This window comes from Gobio gobio (assembly GCF_949357685.1).
Source record: "Gobio gobio genome assembly, chromosome: 18".
Classification (NCBI taxonomy): domain Eukaryota; kingdom Metazoa; phylum Chordata; class Actinopteri; order Cypriniformes; family Gobionidae; genus Gobio; species Gobio gobio.
In genome coordinates, this window is record NC_137111.1 from 9632945 (window position 1) to 9656093 (window position 23149).

Consider the following 23149-nt stretch of genomic DNA (forward strand, 5'->3'; position numbering starts at 1 on the left):
CTGTAAGCCACATAAAGCCAAAACATACCAACATGCTAAAGCAATTTCTTTTGCTAATGTGCCAATTCTAGCTAACAACATGCTAATCCATGCTGACAAAGCTTGCTAGCATGTCTTAACCCAATTAAAACATGTGAGCAACGTGCTAAATCTGATCTATTTTTATGATAGACTAAATAGCCTTCAAAATACTCTTAACTTCAAAAGTAAACCTTCCAACTTCAAGCTTTCTCAAGACAACTTCAAAGTTTGTCATCAGACTTTACTCATTATAAACTTTACTAGTTATACTATTTACAATGGTCTAAGATTAAGAATATCACACGCTCATCTTGACACCCTATAATGACTGCAGCCTTTAAATTTAAATAAAACTGGTCAGAAAGGATTTCCCCGGCACACCTCTCATTACGCACAGATCCCTTCTCAAAAGGCAAAAATTGTTGCTGATCAGATTACAAACAACTAAACAGATATCGGTCAAATACAGAAACAAAATACTTAAACAAGCCCCAATTTCCCACAAGAAAAACAGCATTGCAGTACTTGTCTCCACTTGTTTATTGATAAAGAAAAGGCTGTAGTTCTGAGCAATGACTTATCGTTTCCCTGTACAACCCACAAAGATGTTCTGAAAAAGTACCAAAATATATATTCCAAAATACGTTGTATATAAACCTTAAATGAATGAAATGGATGCTTCATGGCGATGAGAAAGAAAACTCTCGTTTTGCAGTGAGGACTTCCACTCTAAATGCAGTTTCTTTCACATTGATCCCAATGTCAGCCTTCAGTCCGCCCGATTCAAAGGAAAGAAGCACATTTATTAGACATTAGGATCGATGTTCTTTGCAAGCATGAAACAAGGGAGAAAGGAATGTCAATGTCAATCATCATCTCAGAGCATTTCTACAGGATTATTTCATCCCTCTGGACGATGGCTTTATCAGGAAAAAAGAAAATAGACCAGCATCTATCATGTTATTTTTAAAAAAAATGTATTTGATCAATTACATACTGGTGGCAAGAGAAAAGGTCACAATTACTGACACAATGAACAACCATTTAAAAAAAAACAAAATCAAGTTGACGGTTACTGGAAAAACACTATGTACATAAACAAGGGTACGATGGACGAGACGAATACATCAGGAGCACAGACTCGTGTGTCTTCATTTTGCCCGGTTCATTCCATTAGCAATTATAGACCGGCCTGTTAAATACATCAGAACAAAAGAACAAACGGTCTGGTTTAACAGTTCTAGTTGCTTGCGTCTTTGAATAGTTTAAAACTTAAACGCTCTCTTTCTCAGGGAGCTATTCTTAAAATTTTTCCAAGTGGTCTGAATTCAAAAGGGGAAGGTGTCCTCAAAACAATCAGCACATTCAACGACAGCTCTTCTATTCAGTTTTGGATTTTTTGCTGTGGTTGCCGTTTTCCTCTGCCAGGGTTTCCTCCAACTTCCGCTTCTCAGCTATGTTGCTCCCGAGGTGTGGGGAGAAGGTGATGATCATACAGGTCATGTTGTCACATCCTGTGCCGTCCCCCGAGGTGTCTGGTGCTAAGCAGTGGTCAAGCAGCTAGACGGCAAAAAAACACAACTTTAGTACATTGTTCCAGAAATTACTACAAGACAAAAGGCCTACATTTTTAACCATTTAATTGTATAAACAATATAATTTGTTTCCTCGTTTACTAAAACATGGCCACATTGTAATAATTTGTTTTAGTTAAATCGAAACAAGGGAACAAATGAGTTCAACATGGCCATGACTTACTAAAACAAAGGAACGAATTATTAATTTGTGGGAAGAATTCTTAAATTTTCCTGCAGTTTAACAATTTTTTTTTATAAAAGTTACCAGCCACCATTTTTTTAAAATCATTTTAAAGGGTTAGTTCACCCAAAAATGAAAATTCTGTCATTACTTACTTACCCTCATGTCGTTCGACACCCGTCAGACCTCCGTTCATCTTCAGAACACAAATGAAGATATTTTAGTTGAAATCTGATGGCTCTGAAAGGCCTCCATTGGCACAATGCATGGTTCACTCTCAAGACCCTTAAAAGGTACTAAAGACGTCATTACAAAGTCCATCTCACTACAGTGGTTCTAAAATAACTATGAATCGGCGACAATAGTTTTTGTGCGCAAAAAAACCCTAAATAACGACTTATATAGTGATGCCGATTTCAAAACAAAGCATCATGAAGCTTCGAAGCGTTACGAATCCCTGAGTCGATTCAGCGGTTTGAATCGCCAAATTTCAGCAGTTTGGCGGTTAGACACGCGATCTGAATCATCATTCGGCTCAGAGATTCATAACGCTTCGAAGCTTCATGATGCTTTGTTTTGAAATCGTCATCACTATGCAAGTCGTTATTTAGGGTTTTTTTGCGCACAAAAACTATTGTCGCCGATTCATAAAGTTATTTTAGAACCACTGTAGTGAGATGGACTTTGTAACGACGTCTTTAGTACCTTTTAAGGGTCTTGAGAGTGTAAAGTGCCATTGTGCCAATGGAGGACATTCAGAGCCATCAGATTTCAACTAAAATATCTTCATTTGTGTTCCGAAGATGAACGGAGGTCTGACGGGTGTCGAACGACATGAAGGTAAGTAATTAATGACAGAATTTTCATTTTTGGGTGAACTAACCCTTTAACAAACATTTTATGGTTTCTACATCTTCACCTGTGTTTTGATCAAGCCTGCTGGCCGCACTCGTGTTAAAAACTGAAGCCAAAGCGGCTCAATCTATTCTAATGGACGCGAAAATATAAATCAAATTACACTACAAAAAAAATTTCCCCAAAGACAGGGTCATTTTAGGTAGTTTTTAATCACACTGGTTTCATTTCAAGGGTTCGTTTTTTAAATAAGTTTGGTTTCAGTTTATTTGATGCTATAAAAACAAGGGTATGACGTCATGATTGACAGCTGCTCTGAGTGAAGTTGTCACTGAGGCACTAACGGACTTTAGCTTAGCTTTAATTTCTACATTTTCATAATTGTTTATTTCACACCAACATAATGAATTGTTCTGCATCTGCGAGAGTGTGGACGGGCTTTTGATATCGCGCCTCTACTTCCTGTTCTCTACTGCACACTCGTATAATAATCGTGAATGCGCAGATTTGGGACCATTACAATGTATAAAATCACATGAATACTTTAGATTTTAAAGTGTTATTGTTTGCCAGATTTGAATCAGAAATAACAGTAACCAAATAATACAGCACAAAATAAAGACAAAAGTCCATCTCTCCCTTTGGAATTAAAGAAAGGTCTCTGCTCTGTAATCATCTATGTCAGTGTGAGGGGAATAAACTGAACTGCTACGGTCACCCATACCTATTAATTTCAATCTTTTTAATAATTAATCTAATTTTACATGTGGCCTGAGAAAGTCATGTCTATTATTTGTTTGTTTGCGTCACTGATAAATTCAAACGTGCTTCTGCGCTTTGGCTGGCGCTGAGCCAGAGACGACACACTCCGTGCTTTTCATAGATCACTATTCATTTATCACTCATCCACATAATGTTTATTTGAGGTTTCAGAGATATAAATGGACATTTAAATGAATTACTAGCCTATATAAAAAAGACATGTATAGTTGGTTAAATTTAATTTCCATACACCGATATCTATGGACGCTGCAATAATACTTTCAATTATAATTTAAATAAAAGTTTTATTCATATCAGATACACAATGTGCATGAAACAAAGTTTGTTCTTCTCCCATGTTCACAGGGCACTTCGTTTTTCAGGGAAAATTTATGAATTTACGTGATGAAAACAGATCCTCTGAATTGCAAACACATTGGCCCTCATTTATCAATCTTGCGTAGAAACGGGCGTATATGTTGGCGTAAGATTATGCTTACACTCCTCTCACCGCCTGATTTATGAAGCTGTGCGCACCTCTGAAATCCAGGCGTACGCAAAACCTGCCCTTGATAAATGCCGCGGCTGAAAACGATCGTCATTAGAATAACACGCCCCTATATATTCCAGTCTCTGCCTCCCCCACGCCCTCATTTTACGCCATGGACACTCGGAAGACGGCAATGAAGCGAAACTTCTCTGACGTGGAGATCGAGACCATCACCAGGGAAGTGGAAAAAAAACTAAATTGTTTTATTTGGGAGTTTAAAGAGTGGGATTAAAGGCGCCCACAAAAAGGTGTACGGTGGAAATCCAGTTTAAATAGCTTTTTGGATGAGAAATTACCTAAAATTACAGCACGTGTTTTGAAATAATTCGCATTTAATTTCGTATCACATCACATGTATTGGGGTGTACAATAGTGATGATGATGTGATGTGGAGTACCATTCATTCACATTAATATAATTGCATGACAATTTGTTAGATTCTTATTATTATCATGATTTGTATTATTAATGACGCTTATTGGTATTTAGAAGAAGAATGTCGTTATTATTATTATTTATTTTATTATTATTTAAAAGAAGAAGAATGTCATTTTTATTATTTTGTCAGTCTGAATTATGTTCAGTCCCAGTCCGTGCGCAGCTGCCGGGCCTAACCAACGTCAGGTAAAGCGCACAGGCTCGCAACTGGAGGAATACATATCAAATGCTTTGGTAAAGTCACACAAATTAAACATTGAAGTCCATGTTGCACAAAAATAAACACTGAAGTTTATAATTACTTTTCTATTCGCACGGGATTAGTATATGTGGGGAGCTCTGGTGATTTGTAATAATCGCAGAGAATGCCTGTGATCTTAATCCCGTGCGAATCGGCCATGTCTGTAATATGTAAAGTAAAAATTCCCCCGCAAATGACCTACCATATTTCGCCAAACACCGAGGTCCTGTGATAATATTATAATTTTTGCAAGGTTTTTGTGTCCTGTGCGCATTTCTATCTTTATCTTTCACGAAGAATGGAGCTAGGCTGCATATAATGCACACCGTTATGACTTCCCGTACGGCCGCGCGGATTATAGGCTACTACTTTCACTTTAGAATGAGCACAATTTGGGAGTAAATTGCTTGAATGGTGTGTTTAATATTATTCTTAATGAAAAACACAAAAACAGAACAGTACAATGACAACTCGCTTAAATGGGCACTTTTACATTAGCTTTGAAACTGAATCTTCCGTCGTAGGCTATATTGTTATTATATTGCTCAGTTACGTTTTTAATTGCGTCTGTTCTCTAACTGAACGAAATTATTTGTATTACTATAAAACAATCAAAATGATATCGATACGACTGTTTATAATTTCATACAGCTATATAACGAAAAAACATTTTCAAGTAACATCATATCCGGGAGATAAGTCAGTAAATTCGAGTAAAATCACAGCTTATCCCGTGCGAATGCGCCACGCAAAATTCAGATGTGGGGGAGTAATTTCTAAATCACATGAGGTCCCCAGATAATACTTATCCCGTGCGAATAGGGCTTTATTTGTTGTTGTTGTTGTTGTTGTTTTTACAGTGGGTCATAATATAGCATATCTTTGTCAGTGCGTTTTGTGGTTTTAGGAATTGTTTTTCTGCGCATTTTTGCACTAACTCAAAACGTGCGTACACCACCTCCTGAGCTGGTGTAGGATTTGAGCGTGCCGTACGCCAACGGCCATATTGATAAATCTCAAAGTCACCGTGGTTTTGGGTGTACGCCAGGTGTACGCTGGAAAATTGGTGTACGCACTTTTGATAAATGAGGGCCATTGCGCGTTATATAAACTAACATGATCATTATTAAGGCGTTTAAATGACAAAACATTCACTTCAACATATTTGACAAACAGAATATCATCAAAATTATAAGTCATGATATAGTTAACGATTTCGTAAATATTTTGAATAAAAAAGGAAAACGCGAAACTTATCTGTATTGTGACTGCATGACGCGTCGGCATGGAAATAACACGTTCTGAAATAACGGTTGCTTTAAAACAAAACCTCTCACTGAGGACTCCGCTACAGACTGCCGACTTCAGCCGTTTCTTTGGTGGAAATAAAGCGTGGCTGTTTGGTCCCTCTGCCACAGTTAATCCAGTATGTACAGTACTAGCATCCTCTGTGCCTCTGATAAGTAGGGCACTTTAAGGTGGTGCACTGCTGGTGTAACCGTTTTCCTTTTGTGCAAGTTGCAACAGTTCCATTCCATGCAAAAGAAACACTCGGTGTACAAAGCCTTTACGGTTAATTAACCGTGACGTTTTTAAGTGCGGTTAATCGAGAAATCAGTTAAATAGCTGCATCGCTAATTCTGTACCCTTTCAGAAGGTGTATAATCGCCTGAAGCCCAACTCGGATAGGCACAGAAAATGAATAACGCCTCTACAGAGCCCCTAAACAAACATGGTTAGGCTTGCTGCGGTAATCGGTTACTCAGTACTCCAGACTCACATTTCTGAGTAAAAGCGCCAGCACAAATGGTGGCAAATGACTAAATTGATGCACCTGCATCAATTTTGTACCTGATTTGGTAGTGCTGGATGGTTTTAATCATAAAAGTAATTTAATCATAAAATGACAATGGATTTGCATTAAAAAAAATTCAGTAACTAATAATATATTACATGTTTATTTCTTGGAAATGCACATTTGACAGTTAAGCACTAAGCTTGAGTTGAGATGCAGATGAAATTAACTTTAACAACCTAAAAAAAACCAACTAATTTTTATAGATAAATATTTTTTATTTATGGTCATCAAATTAAAAGTAACATGGATAATATTTAGTTTTGAAGTGCTGAAAAATGTCTTAAAGGGATAGTTCACCCACAAATGAAAATTGTCACTCCCCTGTTCCAAACTCTTACAGGTTTGAAGCAACATGAGGGTGAATAAATGACAGAATTTTTATTTCTGGGTGAACTACTTTAAGCACATGAAAAGTGCTTGATTTCGCTCTCAAAAGGTTGTACTGAAATGAATGTAAAAACATTTGTGGTATTTCTGCCACAATCCCATGGTTACAGTTAGTGTTACTACATTAAGTCCATGGTGAATGTTGGTGATTTGTGGACCGAAAAGCCTTCTATAACTTGTTTGTTCACCATGTTTGGTACAATGTTTCTCCTGGTTTCCATGTCAATGCGGTTTGATCTGATATCTATGATTTATAACAGAATTCTGAGCTGAATTTGAATGCTTTCTCACTGGATCTGAGCTGATAATCTGCCCGTGCTGCGCAGCTCAAAAGAGTAGCATGGTTGTGTTTCACTTTCGTTTAGTTTGCCGTTTGAGGTTTCTTATATGCAAAAGAAATGGCAGCTCTTATCAGTTAAGCAACGTGGTGGCACCAGTGCATCCTCTAACAAAATGTATTTGCACTGGAAAGAAAAAAAGGTCACAAATGCAACCATTTGGTCACAGTCTGGAGCCATGATAAATTTCACATCAAGCGTTGAAATATTTTTCCTTCAGGTCCCTTTAGGGGTTCTGTAGAATCAGTTATCGCCTTTCCAAATTCAGGCACATCCCTAGTCACACATTTTCCCCAGTACTTACCTCTTCAATAATAGCAGATAGGGGTCTTTTTTTATCAGCCTCAGTTTTCAGTCTCTCATTTACAAAGTCCACCACTTCCTGACTGCTCATCACATTCCTTTAAACACACAAACACAAATATAAACACACAATTTCATCTGGTCATTGGCTATTCATTACACTACTCATGGCAGAGACGGACAAAAGTGCAGCAAAATGTTCCCCAGGGCTCTGTCCTAGGTCCACTTTTGTTTTCACTTTACATTACAAAATTGATCCATTTTAACAATGTGTTTTACCATTTTAATGCTGATGACATACAGTTGAATTGCTCGTTCAATGATTCAGAGTTGCACAAATTAACGGATTTATTGGATTGCATTTCTTGTGTAAAATCGTGGCTTGCTAGTAACGGTCTCCAATTAAATAAAAAAAAAAAAAGACCTAGTTGTTGCCCCAGACAATAAAAACCCATCAATAGTTCAACACCTTGGTTCTCCAAGCTCCTCTGTCCAGTCGAGCCTCAGAAATCTTGGTGTCTGGTTTGACCAGCCAATGTCTTTGGACTGCCATTCTAGACTTCTGGTCAGAAATAGTTTATCATCTAAGAAATATTGCAAAATGGAGGGCAATTTTACATGACTCTGATCTCGAAATGGTTATCCATGCTTTTATTTCCTCACAATTAGATTATTGTAACACTTTACTTTTTTCAACAAATCTGCACTAAATAGTCTTCAAATGGTTCAAAACGCTGCAGCAAGGCTTTTAACAGGATCTGGCAGAAGGACACGCATCCCATTTTATCCTCCCACACTGCCTACCCATTAAATTTCGTATTGATTTTAAAATATTAGTTTTAACTTTTAGAGCTTTAAATGGTCAGGCCCCAAAATACATTGCTGATTTGTTGTGCCCCTACTCCACAGACTGTGCCCTTCGATGCTCAGGCCGCAGTCTTTTAATGGTCCCAAAGACTCGTTATAAAACCCAGGGAGACCTGTCCTTTCAGGCTGTAGCCCCTGTACCTCCGTGTGGCAGACTCAGTGTCGATTCTTTTAAAAGGCAACTCAAGACAGTTATTTAAACAAGCTTTTAGTTGACTGGGTTTTATTTTGGGCTTTTTAAATGTAAATAATTTTCTGATTGTATATTGTTTAATTATTTTTGTGTCACTTTGTAAAGCACTGTGATTTTATCTGTGAAAAGGGCTCTATAAATAAACTTTACTTACTTAAATATATGGACTTGCATTGCAATGAGAGGTTAGAGAACTACCATTATATTAAATTACATTGATTGACTAAGACCACTACATTAAACCTAGATGTTATGCACAATGGTATCGGAGCAGAGTACCTGAATAAACACTACGGCTGTCACTTTAATGAAAAAAAAATACGATTTGAGACATAAGTTCATTGAATCGATTTTTAAAATCGATTTTCCGTTCCCATTTTCAACAGCTACTGCACTTTCGAAATTCTTTATTTTTCTGCTTGTTTAATTGTGAGTCGTTACATCTATCTTTTATTTGTTTAATATGTTCAAATTAATAGTGTACATATTTGGTTAAAATCGATTCCCTATTTTCGTTTTCGAAACTTGTGTTGGTTGGTCCGATTGATTGTGCAAACGATTTTCGAACGTAAAGTGACAGCCCTAATAAACACTAGAAGTCACAAGTTCAGCTTTTTCCGTGATATTTTTTATATCATAATATTCTTGTAATTAACTTATTTCAACCAAATAATACACGATAATTTCAACCAAAACAGCTACTATAGCCAAATACATGCAAAGGATTTATCCAAGAACTAAAAGCATGTGGTTAAAACTAAATCAACAAGGAAGAATGACCTTGAATCATTCTTTTACAGTTATTTTAGGCTGGATGATCAGCAAAAATCACGCATTTGCAAGTTGTCAATTGATTAATCATGATATGCATGTTAATGCATTGTGAATATTTAACAGTCACCAAGCCCTAAAATAAAACGCTCATAAAATCATGTTATTTTTGTCTCTTACCAGATGCCATCACAGGCAATAACCATAAAATCATGGTCTTCATTGAGCGTCAGCACTTTGACATCAGGCAGAGCAGAGATCATCTGTTCCTCTGGGGGAAGAGCCTTGTTCCTTTTATAAAAGTGATCACCTGCAAGAAAACACAACCATTTAGAGCGATGCAGAAAACAACGGTTCTCAAATAAAAAGGAAAATACACCAAAAAACATTTCCAAAAATAAATACTGAAGCCAGTAGTTACCAATAGCTCTGGAGAGGTTCAGGCCTCCATTGACACGGCCGTCCATCGTCACCTTCCCACCAGCATTCTTTATTCTGGTCAGCTCGAGCTCGTCCTCAGGTTTGTGGTCATAGGACATGTCCACCGCCTTTCCCTTTTCAGACACCACACACCTGGAGTCTCCAGCGTTGGCTACAATGAGCTGCTTCCCACGAATAAGAGCTACTACAGCCGTGGTGCCACTGTCTGAACCTGGCTGCAGAACGGAAGAAAACTATTAAATAAACTATGCACATGAGCATACATCACGAGCTCGTGATATCCACTCCTTACACAGCTTATTTTAAGTTTTCAAAGCATTCACATAAGAAATAATTACTTAATCTTTCTCCCTAAAAATTATCATTTTGTTCCACAGTGAAAAACAAGCTTTTTTTTGGATTTGCAACAGCTGATGATCAGAACTCAAATTTCACTGAAATATTAAAATAGTGAAAAACAACAGCAACCAAGTTTCAGAGGGAAAAATACCCAGAGGCATCATTTGAACTTCTATTCAGGGTAAAAAAAAGGTCAGAACCATTAGAAAATGCTTAAATTCATCAACAAACCACTACATTTCCCACATTAAACCACAAAGGAGGTCATGTGACATGCTAACCTCCTCTTTTCCATCCATGCCTGGCAAACACATTTCCTCCTCTTCATCGGTATCCTCTTCCTCCCCCTCTTCGGTGTCATCCTCTTCATCGTTCTCGCTGCTGTTCTCACCATCCTCCTCACTGCAGTCCTATTGATCATAACAGAAAATGAAGTAATTTTTTTTAAATTCCAAAATGTACAAATTCCATAAGTTTCTTTGTGTATTGAGAAAAGTGCTAAACAGATAAACGTGACCATTCCAAACCTGCAGTGCATATAACCAAAATGTGCTAGTCCCAGTCCTGCTAAATGTGTCCACCCACCTCTTCCTCGCTACCTTCCTCTTCCTCTTCTCCCTCCTCTGACTCTTCACTGTCCTCGAAAAACTTGGACTTGGTACTTCCAGGAGCAGGAGCTGCAGAGGAGGAGCAGGAAGGACCAGCATCCACAGACTTCTCACCGGATCCACTCCCGCCACTGGAAGCAGCTGCTCTTCTGCAGGCCCTCATCTTGGAGCCTTCAGCCGCACCTCCAGCAGGAGCTGCCTTCTCCTTCCCATTGCTGTCGGCCTCAGAAGCCCCACATTCTGTCTCACCGTTGATTGCCTTCTCAGCATGAGACTTCTCTCCATCCCCAGACTCTTTAGAGGCATCTGGACACGGCTTTTTGGCATTTTTGTTTTGGTTCTGTCCGAAGCGGCTAAGCAGCTCCTCGATTGTCATGGTGGCCTCTTCATGCAGCAGAGCTGCTTCTTCATTATCAACTGACAAGAAAGAGGAGCATGGATATCAGTTTATTTGTTAACTTGCTGAACTGTGCATGGATTTTACAACCCAGAAGCCAGCACACTGTTATTGATTTACACGTCACAATTGCTTGTCATTTAGGGTGCTTTCATACTTGGTTTGAACCTGTATTTTGTACACCCTAGCGCTGGGCGATACGTTGAATATCAATATTACTGTGATTTATTTGCTGATGATAAAAATTGGGAAATACTGTAATATCACAATGTTAAAAGTTTAAGCCAATTTCACACTTAGTCTCACAAAGACCTGCAGCTGCTTTCAAACGCCCCAGGGCACATGGGTTTGTACTCTGAAAAGCATAACACTTCTATTTACAATGCGTTTCTGCAGCCAATCACGGAATGCAATGGCCAATCAGAAGTGTTGAAGCCAGTCAGAATTCACTCAATACTGCTCAATGCAGCAACCAATTTTGGTAGGGAGATCCTTGTGTTTAATTTTCAAATTTTTATATTGCTACTAAGAGAGAAGTTTCACACACAAACTTATACTCATGAAGGTGTAACTCTAGCTGTAAAATGGTCCCAAACATAACTCATGTTCGGTGCATGTTTCACGGGTTGAGAAGCACGCACAAGACCCTGCTTAATTGATGATCGATAAGTTATCGATTATATGCATTATCAACAATTAATCGATCATCAATTAATTTTTAACATCCCTAATTGACCTTTCACAAAGACCCGCCCCCTTTAGTTACTGTTGCCGTCTGTCCGACAAGCCATGGCGCTCACACCACACACGTTCTCACGTAGAGAAAATACATCGGAGCAAAGAGGACAATTATAACACGCCGACAGACAGGACAGAGCAAGTTACTTTTAACAAGAAAAGTGTCAACTTTGAAATTGTCATTTTTTTAAAAAGAAATTTAAACAATAGATACCGTTTGTGGCTCTTTAAAGGGTAACTAAACCCTAAACCAACTTTTTTTAGTTAATGATCTCTAATACTGGGGCTTTATTAATGCTGTTCATTGATTCGAGTAAATGTTTTGACATGAGTATAAAGTGTTTAAATATTATAAAATATGGTGTAAAACCGCCAAAGTGCTGCCCTCTTAAGGTTGAACGGTGGCTACTGCAGTTGAATTTTCCTATTGGACGTTGTGGTACATCGTGACGTAGGATGGCACTTCCAACGGCTCTCTATCCGCGCCCCTGACACGCTCACCACGCCCTCAGAAATGTTTCCCCCAATCACACGATGAGAACGGCTTCACTCCAGTATGAACTATCATATTACATGAAGTAGAAACATTATGAATGAAACTGACTTGACACTTGCTTTAACATTGTATTGAAGAAAATACGGTTAAATAATGCTGTTGTCAGTACACGTCAGGCTTTTCTTATGATATTATTGCCGCCCATCATGTGTACAGATAATTTTCATACATGAGACGCGCTTTCAAACCCTGACACGCAAGTGGTTGCCGCGGACGCAGCTAGATTAGGTCAGTTCTCTTGCGCGGCTGCTTCACTAGCATCGTCTGCATCGGGAGTTAATGCAGTTTGAGCAGCGGCTCGCATTGATAAGGCTCCGGGTTTGTGTCTACAGACAATCCACCCTCCTCCACTTCAGGTGAAGGTAGGAGAAATGACCGCTCTGTTGCAAAGCTGGCGTCATTCTAGTCATTCTCCATCTTTGCGACTCACGAGTCTGATAGCTGTCAATCAATCCGTCACTGCGGGTCTCAGGTGCACGCCCTCCGCTCAGCCCCGCCCTCGGTTCGTCCCTCTGTCTCCGCTGGGCTCTGCCCACTTTTCCAGCATTTTTCAAAATTTGCCAGTGGGTGGAGTTAAGCTCTGAGCAGGGGTTTAATTACCCTTTAATGTGTGCCTCAGTTAAAGCTGCTCGAAACTGATTATCTCTTCCTTCTAGTTCATTGATAAGCATGAATGAACACTAAAATAAATGTTTCAACCGCAGAAAGATGTCAGTACACACCGTTTTTCCAAGTTCAAGTCCACCAACGTTAATCTACTAACTCTCCTGACTGCTTTGTAGGACAAAACGGCAGATTCGGCGATGTGATTGGTCAGATCGCCTGTCAATCAAACTTGTGGCGAAGGGTGAATTGCTACCTTTAAGTAAATTAGATTTGAAATGTTCCTTTTGTGTTCATTTAGTAAAAAGTAGTAAGTGGTCAATGTTTAGATTTTTTTTTTAAACTAGTGTTGCTTTTGCAGTAAAAAAAAACAAAACCGTTTGCATCCAAGCAGCAGCTGTTCACTCCTGTTGCTTGGAAACAATTACACAGGAGAAGGGAGGAAAATTTGTTGCTTATCCAACTTCTATACTTAGATTTTTTTAACTCTTGTTTTTGTCCCCACAGCATCAACACAAATGTATTGCAAATGTTTTTAAAGAACAAGTGTCCGTTTCTGCAAAAGGCAAGCCAAAATGACAATCACTCTGCTTGCAGTTTACCAACTCACACGTCGATCACACATCATCAATAGTGGTTTACTCATGCAATTTAGTTCAATTGCATTTATATGAGCAACGAACCATACCGGAGTTCACATAACCCGAAGACCCAAGATCCTCTTTTAAAAGTGGAATCGGCGTGCTTTACAGATGTGCACTAGGGATGGGCATTTCAAGCAAAAATAATATTCGAAGATCGCTGGGAATTATTTGATTTTTATTCGAAAATCTCAACTCCTCCCCCTCATGCACGCATGTAAAGGCTACACGCATATAAACAGAGAGTGAGAGACCATTCACGCTCTCAATCTGTAGGATAACAAACTGTTTAATTCATTAGGGAATAGGCTATATCTAGCCTGGCGTGGCCATACTCAATTCTAGTCAGAATATGAGTCTGGTACCGCTCCATTGAGCTTTGATTTTGGGGCGTGTTTCAACCGAGCCAGGAAAGACCTCAATTGGATAGACCCACAACCAATCAGAGCAACGGAGCGACGCGTAACGTTAGTTGTCAAATGTCAACAGAACTCAACTGCACTGTGTTGCCAAGTCCGTGTTTTTCTCCATGTCCGGGGGTTGAAGCAACCCCAATTATGTGATTATATAAACCCAGGAATGCGAATTTTAGCAGGCAACCTTGCCAAAATAACATATTTTGCCAACCAAACGCCATTTTTTTCCGGAGAACCCCCCGGAAAGTTATTGTTTTGGGCTATAGTTTTGAGTAGCAATTGTGCGCGACATTGCAAAAACACTTGGCAACCCTGTCTGCACGCACGCTGGATTAAGTAACAAGTTACTAAACACGTTCCCGTTTACACCTGGTGTTTTAATTTCTTCAAGGGCAGGGTCTATGGGTGGGTAAATGCATGACTTTTCAGATCTTTCGATCTAATGGACAAAATTGATCTCGTTCATAAGTAAATTGCTGGAGCTTGAGACAGCAGCTTTAGGTTTCTGCTCTGAGTCACAAGACAGGCCGAACACAGTGTGTGTTAGAAATCAGGAATGGTGAGAAAACCGTGTGCTTGATGCATTTTCTGCCGACAAAGTTTAAATCATGTCTGGCTAGCACGCTTCCCATAATGTTTACTCATTTGGCCAGTAGGCGGAGAGTAGACGGACCTTTGCGGCTGTTCGACCTAGGGATGGGGTGATTACCGGTTTCAGGATAAAATTAACTGGCAGTTAGAATTATCATTTAAAATGTAATCATTAAAACAGTGTTTGATAATTACGATTTTGAAAACTTGCAGTAAATCCTGTCCAGCCAGCATTAGTCTGGCGTAGGCGCAGCGTTGTTTTTTTGACTGAGAAGAAATGGCGGAAGGCAGTGACAGCAGTCGGGAGATTTTTCAGCCTTCTAAAAGGACCAAATCTGAGGGAAACTTAAATCGAGGGTAGTCACCCTTTCTGCAGAACATGCAAAAAGTCATGGCAAAAGGGGGAAACACTTCAAATCTGCCGAGTCGTCTTCGTGACCATCACCCACTGTTGTATAGTGAACGCAAGGCAAGTTCACTTGGACCTCAATACCAAAACTACAACTGAGAAATAATTGGACAAAATGTTGTTTGGTGTTTAAATAATTTGTATATTTCTCATTTGCTTGAAATAACATGAAGCTTCCACAAAGAAAGTTCGGCTTTGAGCCGAAGATAAACACACGACTATTATGGGTGACAATTAAGTGATAATTGATGTATATTCATTGTACACTTACTAAGGGTTCAATCATCGTACAAAACAATCATCCAGACAAGATGATCCACATCAATATTATAGTAGGGCTGCAACGATGCGATGACGTCGACCACGAAAATACGCAGACGCGTCACATTATTTACGTTCTAGAATAGAACAGATCGAGAATAATGGCGGTTCAGCTCCCGGGCATAGTGAAAATGATCCTTTATCATATAAAGCCAGACCGCGACATTCAAAAGTGTGGGAGTACTTTAAACAGAAGCCGAATAAAACGGTGCTTTGTCTACTCTGTAACACCAGTTTCACACTGCACGCAGTGGCAGAGCAGAAGCTGGCGTTACAGAGCGGACAAAGCACAGTTTTATTCGGTTTAGTCTTTAGTCGTTGTTTATGCACATGTATATCTTCAAAATAGACGACTAGTTATACATTAACACTATGCTGAAAGCTCCTGTATGTGAACCTTTTGCAGATAAATACAAGTGCATTTTCGTTTACTATTGACACAAATCAATAAGTAAATCATACTCAACTATTATAGTAAACAACTTTTACTAATTAGGCCTACTCTGTATACATTTTATGATGAATAGTATCATTAGTTATACATAATGTTTAAAATGCTTCGTGTTCATATATTTCATTATAAAATGGCATAAGTACACTACCCTTCCTGAAATACAATTAATAGTCATCATTCATTGATTTCATGCTAAAATAATATACAAATTCACTACCCTCTTTGAAATACAATAATCAGTAAAAAAAGAATCAGATTAATCTGGAAAAATAATGATTAGATTAGTCCTAACCAAAAAAAATAAGTCATTAAATGCAGCCCTATATTATAGTATTAATAGTAAAGTCCTCTGATTTCATTTTCAATACAATCAAAAACAGACGCAAGATGGCAAGTTGCATTTTAATGAAATGAGTTATAATGTTATAATGCGTTGCTATTGATGGTCATAAGGAAGGAAATGCTACAGAATAGAATCTTGCTTTTTTTTTTTTTTTTTTTTAAGTGTACCAAACTGCTTGATTTATTTGTTGCTTGTTGATTTTCAAATATAAAACTTGTTGAAAGGTTTTCAGTGCAACACTAATCTCATTTGAACAAAACCGTGATAATATTGATAAGCGTGATATGAAATTCTCGTTCTGTCTCACCCCTAGTTCGACCGCATTCGACCACATGAGCATTTACACTAAAAAAAGCAATCCTGTCAAATGCGTCAGACTATTTTTGTAAGTGGGTGAAAGTGGACAAGCTTAAAGATCTCGTTTACACCTGTATTTAGCGGCATCCTCTTGTGAGCCGATCGACTAAAACGCATCTTAATACCAGGTGTAAACGGGGCAAATGTGTGATATACTGTATACAACCCTAACACTAACCATCATCTTCATCTGCTACTTTTTCCGTTTCTTCCTGAGGACGTCCAGCTATCTTAACAAGTTCCTTGATGACTTCCTCTGTGGTGATTTGGCCATCGATAGCCAGGAACGCATCTTCCAGAGCCTGCGAATGTGAAGGCAACCAAGACAAACACAATGAGTTTAGTGATTACACCCATTTTCACACATCATGATAATTAGAGAGCAGGAAAGCCACACGGAGAGAGACTATAACGGCAACAGAATGGAGCCATTTAAACAGCCTTCACATGTTTACTGGCTTGGAACATCTGAACTCTTCCACAATGTCTTCAATACCAGCAGAAACGTGATTTTATTTGCAACCACAGAGTTGTGGGCATATGTAAGTTAAAGGATCATACCGCATGCAAAATGATAAACAACTAAAAGGTGAGGGTTACCTTTTGCAGCTTGCCATCCTTGTATGTCTTCTGCTCTTTAATGATGTCAGGTAAGTACTTGGAGCAAAACAAAGCAACCTCTTCACCTGGAGAAACAGTAACAGATTCTCACTAATCAATATTATCAAATGGATATTTCATCCAAGAATATTATTTACAATTGTTGCCCCTTTCAGGAAGAGTTCACAAAAAAGAAAAGAAGAATCTTTATGCAGCTCTTTCACATTTTAGTGAATAACAAAGAGAGGCGTTACTTTCTTTGCAAGTTGAATCCGGAAGGCGTTCTGCCAGAAGCTAGATATTTTACTTTATTACGTTATAAATATGGATATTTTTCTTACAAAGCCCCATTCATTTGCTTCAGAGGGCCTTTATTAAACCCCCCAGAGCCATGTGGAGTACGTTTATGATGGATGGATGGATGTGCTTTTTTGAGCTTCAAATTCGTGAGCCCCGCTCACTGCCATTATCAGGGTTCCCACTCTTTTTCAGCAATAATTTTCTAGGACTTTCAATTTTACTACAGCGGGAATAAAAGACAAAGATCACGCCTTAAAGTAATGTATTTCTCTCCAAGTCTTTAAAAGGCATAGTTTATTGTCATGACTTGACTATAAAATTTATATAATATTAAATATGAGCTCTTAAATCATACACTATGACTATAAAAGCTTGTCTACGCCACAGAATAAAAATAAATTGCGACTTATCTTTATCTCTCGCAATTGCGAGTTATAAAGTCAGAATTGTGAGATATAAACTCAATTCTGAGAAAAAAATGTCAGTCTTTTCCCCTCAGAATTGGACTTGTGAGTTTATATCTCACAATTCTGAGAAAAAAAGTCAGAATTCACAATTTTGACTTTATAGCACACAATTGCGAGGTAATATCACGCAATTCTGACTTTATAACTCGCAATTGTGAGAAAGTCAGAATAGTGAGAAAAAGTCGCAATTACCCTTTTTTATTTATAATCATAATGCGTTACATTTACATAGCGCTTTTCTGAGTATTCAAAGAGCTTTACATGGAAGGCGGGAATCTCCTCAACCACCATCAATGTGAAGCATCCGCCTGGGTGATGCGACGGCAGCCATATTGGGCCAGAACGCCCACCACACACCAGCTGATTGGTGGAGAGGAGATGATAAAGCCAATCAGTATATGGGGATGATTAGTAGGTCACTATGGACAGAGGCCAAAGGGCAACTTTGGTCAGGATGCCAGGGTTACACCCCTACTCTTTTTCCGAAGGACATCCTTGGATATTTAATGACCACAGAGAGTCAGGACCTCGGTTTAACGTCTCATCCGAAGGATGTGGCAGAAACAAGCTTCCATAGTTTATTGTAGAGTTTTTAATAGGAGCCCTTAATCATACATTATGACATTGTTCTCTTTACCAGAGTCAATATCAAGCTGCACTTTCTGCAACCAACGGTAACTGTTTTGAGCCAGTGATAAACTCGGTTTTTTAACTTAAAAAAAAAAAAAATTTGCCATTACATGCATTTTCCAGGACGAGTGCGAACCCGGTTTATAAAGCTGGGAAACATCAGGATATATATTAATATAACTCTGATTGTGATCATCAGAAAGTTGAAAGTCATGTACACCTAGAATGGCTTGAGGGCAAGTAAATCATGGAGTAATTTTCATTTTAAAGTTAACTAATCCTTTAATGCAGTCTCTCATTAACAACTATAGAAGTTCACCCAACTATGACGACTTCGGCTTCTGAGAAACCCAGAAAAGGAAAAGAAATGTGAAACGGGTGACAAATCCTCTCCTGTGGCCTCATGGGATGGTAAAGTGTCCATTGATGCACACTTCAGAATCACACCAGAAGTAGTAGGTCACCGGGTACTTTTCGTTTACTCTTATGAGAACTTGTGTCATACTTTTTTTCAGCCACTATATAATAGGAAAGCATGTGATTTCAGATACAGCCCATCCCTTCAAGTCTTCTTGAACAACTGTCATACATGGACTATTTGTATGGGGCTTTTTGGAGCTTAAAGGACATTATTACTATTAATATGGCATATGGAACAAAGCTGAAAGTAAATCTTTGTGGTTCAAAGTAAAAATAAATAAATAACAGGAGACTGGAACGACTTTAAGGGCGAGTAATTGTAATTTGAGTAAACTCACTGTTTAAAATGTCTTACACAGGTTAAACCAGCTTACCTCCATGACCATCATAGACCGCAAACATAGCGGTTTCATCATCCAACTCTGGGATGCAGTTGTGCGCGTCCTAGGAAACAAAACAAACCATTAGAAAGGAGCTCGAGGCGGGAGTCACCCTGACCTCACTGGCGCCAAAATCCGCCACAGATAACAAAACACACACACCACAGAGCAGCTAACATTTAAAGCATGCACATCCAATTACACCCGGTAAGGGCCATTGTCTTATGTCTCCTTTCAGATATCATAAGCAGTCCACATAGAAGCAGCAGCAAAGTGTTTTACCTCCATAGACACTCGCCAGCCCTGCATGGCCGCATACCCGTAGGTCATGCTCTTATTCCCGCCGTTGCCGGTGCTCTTCTCCGTGTTGGGTTGAGACAAGTAAGCCCCCATTATGTGTGTAATGAGGTACAGTGAAAGAAAAGCTCGTGATATAAAAGAAACTCCGGTTTGCTGACTCCAAATAATGTAATACGTCTGCGCAAACTAGGTACTTGTCACATTTCAGTGTGCAGAGACCGTTAGGTGAGAGTGAACCGGTGTTACCCTGCTAACTGCTGTTAGCTGACGGGCTGCTAGCACTGCTGGAGTTTCTAAATAAACAATCACGGATCAACGAAGAGTCCAGAGAAGTCTGTCCCAAACTGACGGAACTCACATTAAACACGAAGGGGGATAAATGTTGATTCGATTTGAGCCTCTTTTAAAACACAGAAAAGCCCCTAACACGTGTGAGTCAACATAATCAACAGTCCACCAGCAAACCCATTTCACAGAGGGCGGACTTTAGGCACACCGGAAGGGGAAGTCTGCGCGTTGTGAGTTCGCGCATGCGCGTGGTTAGTAAAATCGATGGCGGGGAATTTTGATTCACCGTAGTGACTCGAATCTTCTGAATCGCTGGCTAAAAAGATTCGTTTAGATTTTTTTTATTGCAGAGAACGGGAACATACAGAACAATACGAATAGCCTACAGCACATAATATCAACCACGACAATAATAAAGGAAAAGAAAAAAAAGAAAAAAAAAGATAAAATAAAAAGAAAAATCAAACGACCATTATTTTATATCACATAAAAATGATCACACAAAGAGATCAAAAGCAGAGCAAATTTAAATAATTTTCTTTGAAGAAAAAGACAGAGAAGACTTTTTTGAAAATTTGCATTTGTGAAAATATCTAAATTAATAACAAAACAGATGCGAGCCTGACAAAATCTTGACAAAAACACCAATATCATCCCTCGTTTTGATTTATTGACTAATTCGTTCAGTCACAGGTTATATCATTAAAGGTGCAGTGTGTAGTATTTATGAGGATCTATTGACAGAAATGCAATATAATAAACATAACTATGTTTACAGTGGAGTATAATGATGACCTTACACAATTAATTATTATGTTTTTATTACTTTAGAATGATACATACTTTTACACACCGCGGGTCGCCTTACAGTGAAGTCGCCATTTTGCGCCGCGATGTTTCTACAGTAGCCCTAAACGGACAAACTTCTCTACAGAGCGCTAGTCACTCTCTGCTGTCTCAGACGACGACATCTTTGTCCTGTCGGCCACTGTAGCTTCTCTATGTGCTCCGAAAGGGAGGGATGAGCGGCGGGCGGTTGCAATTCACAACGTCACCGCTAGCTCTTCTCTTCTCTTCTCTTCTCTTCTCTTCTCTTCTCTTCTCTTCTCTTCTCTTCTCTTCTCTTCTCTTCTCTTCTCTGTAGTCCCATTTATCCCCTTGTTAGCAACCGCCTTTTTCAAGACAAGTAAAAGTAAAAAAAAAAACGCAACTTGCAAGAAGAGAGTATGATGTATTTTACACCGATCATGCATAACATTATGACGTCATATTGTGTTGATCCCCTTTTGCTGCCAAAACAGCCCTGACCCGTCGAGGCATGGACTCCACAAGACCCCTGAAGGTGTGCTGTGGTATCTGGCACCAAGATGTTAGCAGCAGATCCTTTAATGGTCCTACATGGTCTGCAACAATGCTTAGGCCAGTGATGAAAAGATAATCAGAGTTATACACTTCACCTGATCGGTGGATGTGAAAATATCTTGAACTTGTGTTAAAGGGTTAGTTCACACAAAAATGAAAATTCTGTCATTAATTATTTACCCTCATGTCATTCGACGCCCGTAAGACCTCCGTTCATCTTCGGAACACAAATGAAGATATTTTAGTTGAAATCTGATGGCTCTGAAAGGCCTCCATTGGCACAATGCACGGTTCACTCTCAAGACCCTTAAAAGGTACTAAAGACGTCGTTACAAAGTCCATCTCACTACAGTGGTTCTACAATAACTTAATGGAGTGACGAGAATAGTTTTTGTGCGCAAAAAAACCCTAAATAACGACTTATATAGTGATGACGATTTCAAAACACGGCCTCATGAAGCTTCGAAGCGTTATGAATCAGTGAGTCGAATCATGATTCGGATCGCGTGTCAAACCGCCAAACTGCTGAAATTTGGCAATCCAAACCGCTGAATTGACTCACTGATTGCTGTCTTTGATATCCCACAATCCTCTGCATTCCAACACTGTAAAAAAGAATTCAGGTCTCCAATTGAAAATTTTCTAGTGACCGATCACATCTAAATTTTTTAGTTGGCCAAATTGAATTTCTGTGAATTGATGCAATTTAATTGATTCAGAAATTCAAATTGGCCAACTAAAAATTTTAGATGTGATCAATCAATAGAACATTTTCAACTGGAGACCTGATTTTTTTTTTTACAGTGATTCTGTGCCAGTTTTTGACCAACGTTTATGATTTTTTTATGCAATTTCTAGCAAGAAATTACTAATATAGTATTACAAATTCACTTAGTTTTCACCAAAACTCACTCTATATTGTTGTAGATCATTAAACTATTACGCTGCCTAGAAGCCTGTTGGAAATCAGTTTGGTGAGGTACCTACGTGCGCAAAAACTGCCTGCAAAGTCATTGCCTGATAGGGCAGCAAGGCAACAAGTCAGCTGCCTACATTTTTGGACAAATCCCAATAGATATTTGATGAGGAAAATTTTATTTTTTCAATAACTAATTAAATAAATCAACATCTTAAAACGACAGCCCTAATATATATATATACATACTGCTGATATCAAGTGTTGTTTACATTTAAATTAGCCTGAATATTGTCAGTACAGCAACTGTTGTTTTTTGAAATCAACACAACTTTTGCTGAAGCCTTGAAGATCATACTCGCTACAAGCTCTTCACAACTCTCCAAGTTTGATCCATTTGTCTAATTTGAGAAGTTGCTCTTCAGTCATCAGCATGGAACAGCGTCGCTCGAGAAGAACAAGGGCTCTTCCCGCACACCTGAGGGGATTCTTGGTGGAGGGCGACTCTTCCATTCAAGACCCCAGTGAGCTTTCACAGCTGGCAGCTGTAATCAGGTTGGACCACACTTACAGCTCCATCTCTGTGAAAGCACGAAGACCCAGGGGTTTGGAAGAGCGCTACCTGAAGAACGCCGCTGTCCTTCCCGACATCCTCCCAGCAGCCTCAGTGTCTTCGGTGGAAGTGTGCCCGGTACCTCTGTGTCAGCAGGAAGAGCCTATCTCCATCCATGGCTACAGTGTGGAGGGTTACAAGGAGATTTACCGCTCTGTGGTGGAGCCCATGATGAAGACAAGCTGTGGTCGCCGCCGTCCCTACAGTCTTGCGCTGGGAAGGAAGATCAAGCAGCGCCTATGGGAGACCCTCAGCTGCCCTTCGATGGTGGAGACAGAGCAGCCTGATGGACGCATCCTCATCACTGAGAGCTTCTC

General features: G+C 39.1%; 1 protein-coding gene across 1 annotated transcript; it reads right to left on the minus strand.

Moving 5' to 3' along the window:
• Positions 1–543: 543 nt before the first annotated feature.
• On the minus strand, positions 544–20145 carry ppm1g (protein phosphatase, Mg2+/Mn2+ dependent, 1G). The gene is made up of 10 exons (XM_079842997.1): positions 19636–20145; positions 19348–19417; positions 17157–17242; positions 16735–16858; positions 10708–11147; positions 10404–10532; positions 9764–9998; positions 9523–9652; positions 7513–7609; positions 544–1581 (listed from the first exon to the last, which is right to left on the minus strand). The coding sequence occupies exons 1-10, from the start codon at positions 19744–19746 to the stop codon at positions 1402–1404; spliced, it is 1602 nt and encodes a 533-aa protein (XP_079699123.1). The 5' UTR covers positions 19747–20145; the 3' UTR covers positions 544–1401.
• Between the last annotated feature and the right edge of the window lie 3004 nt (positions 20146–23149).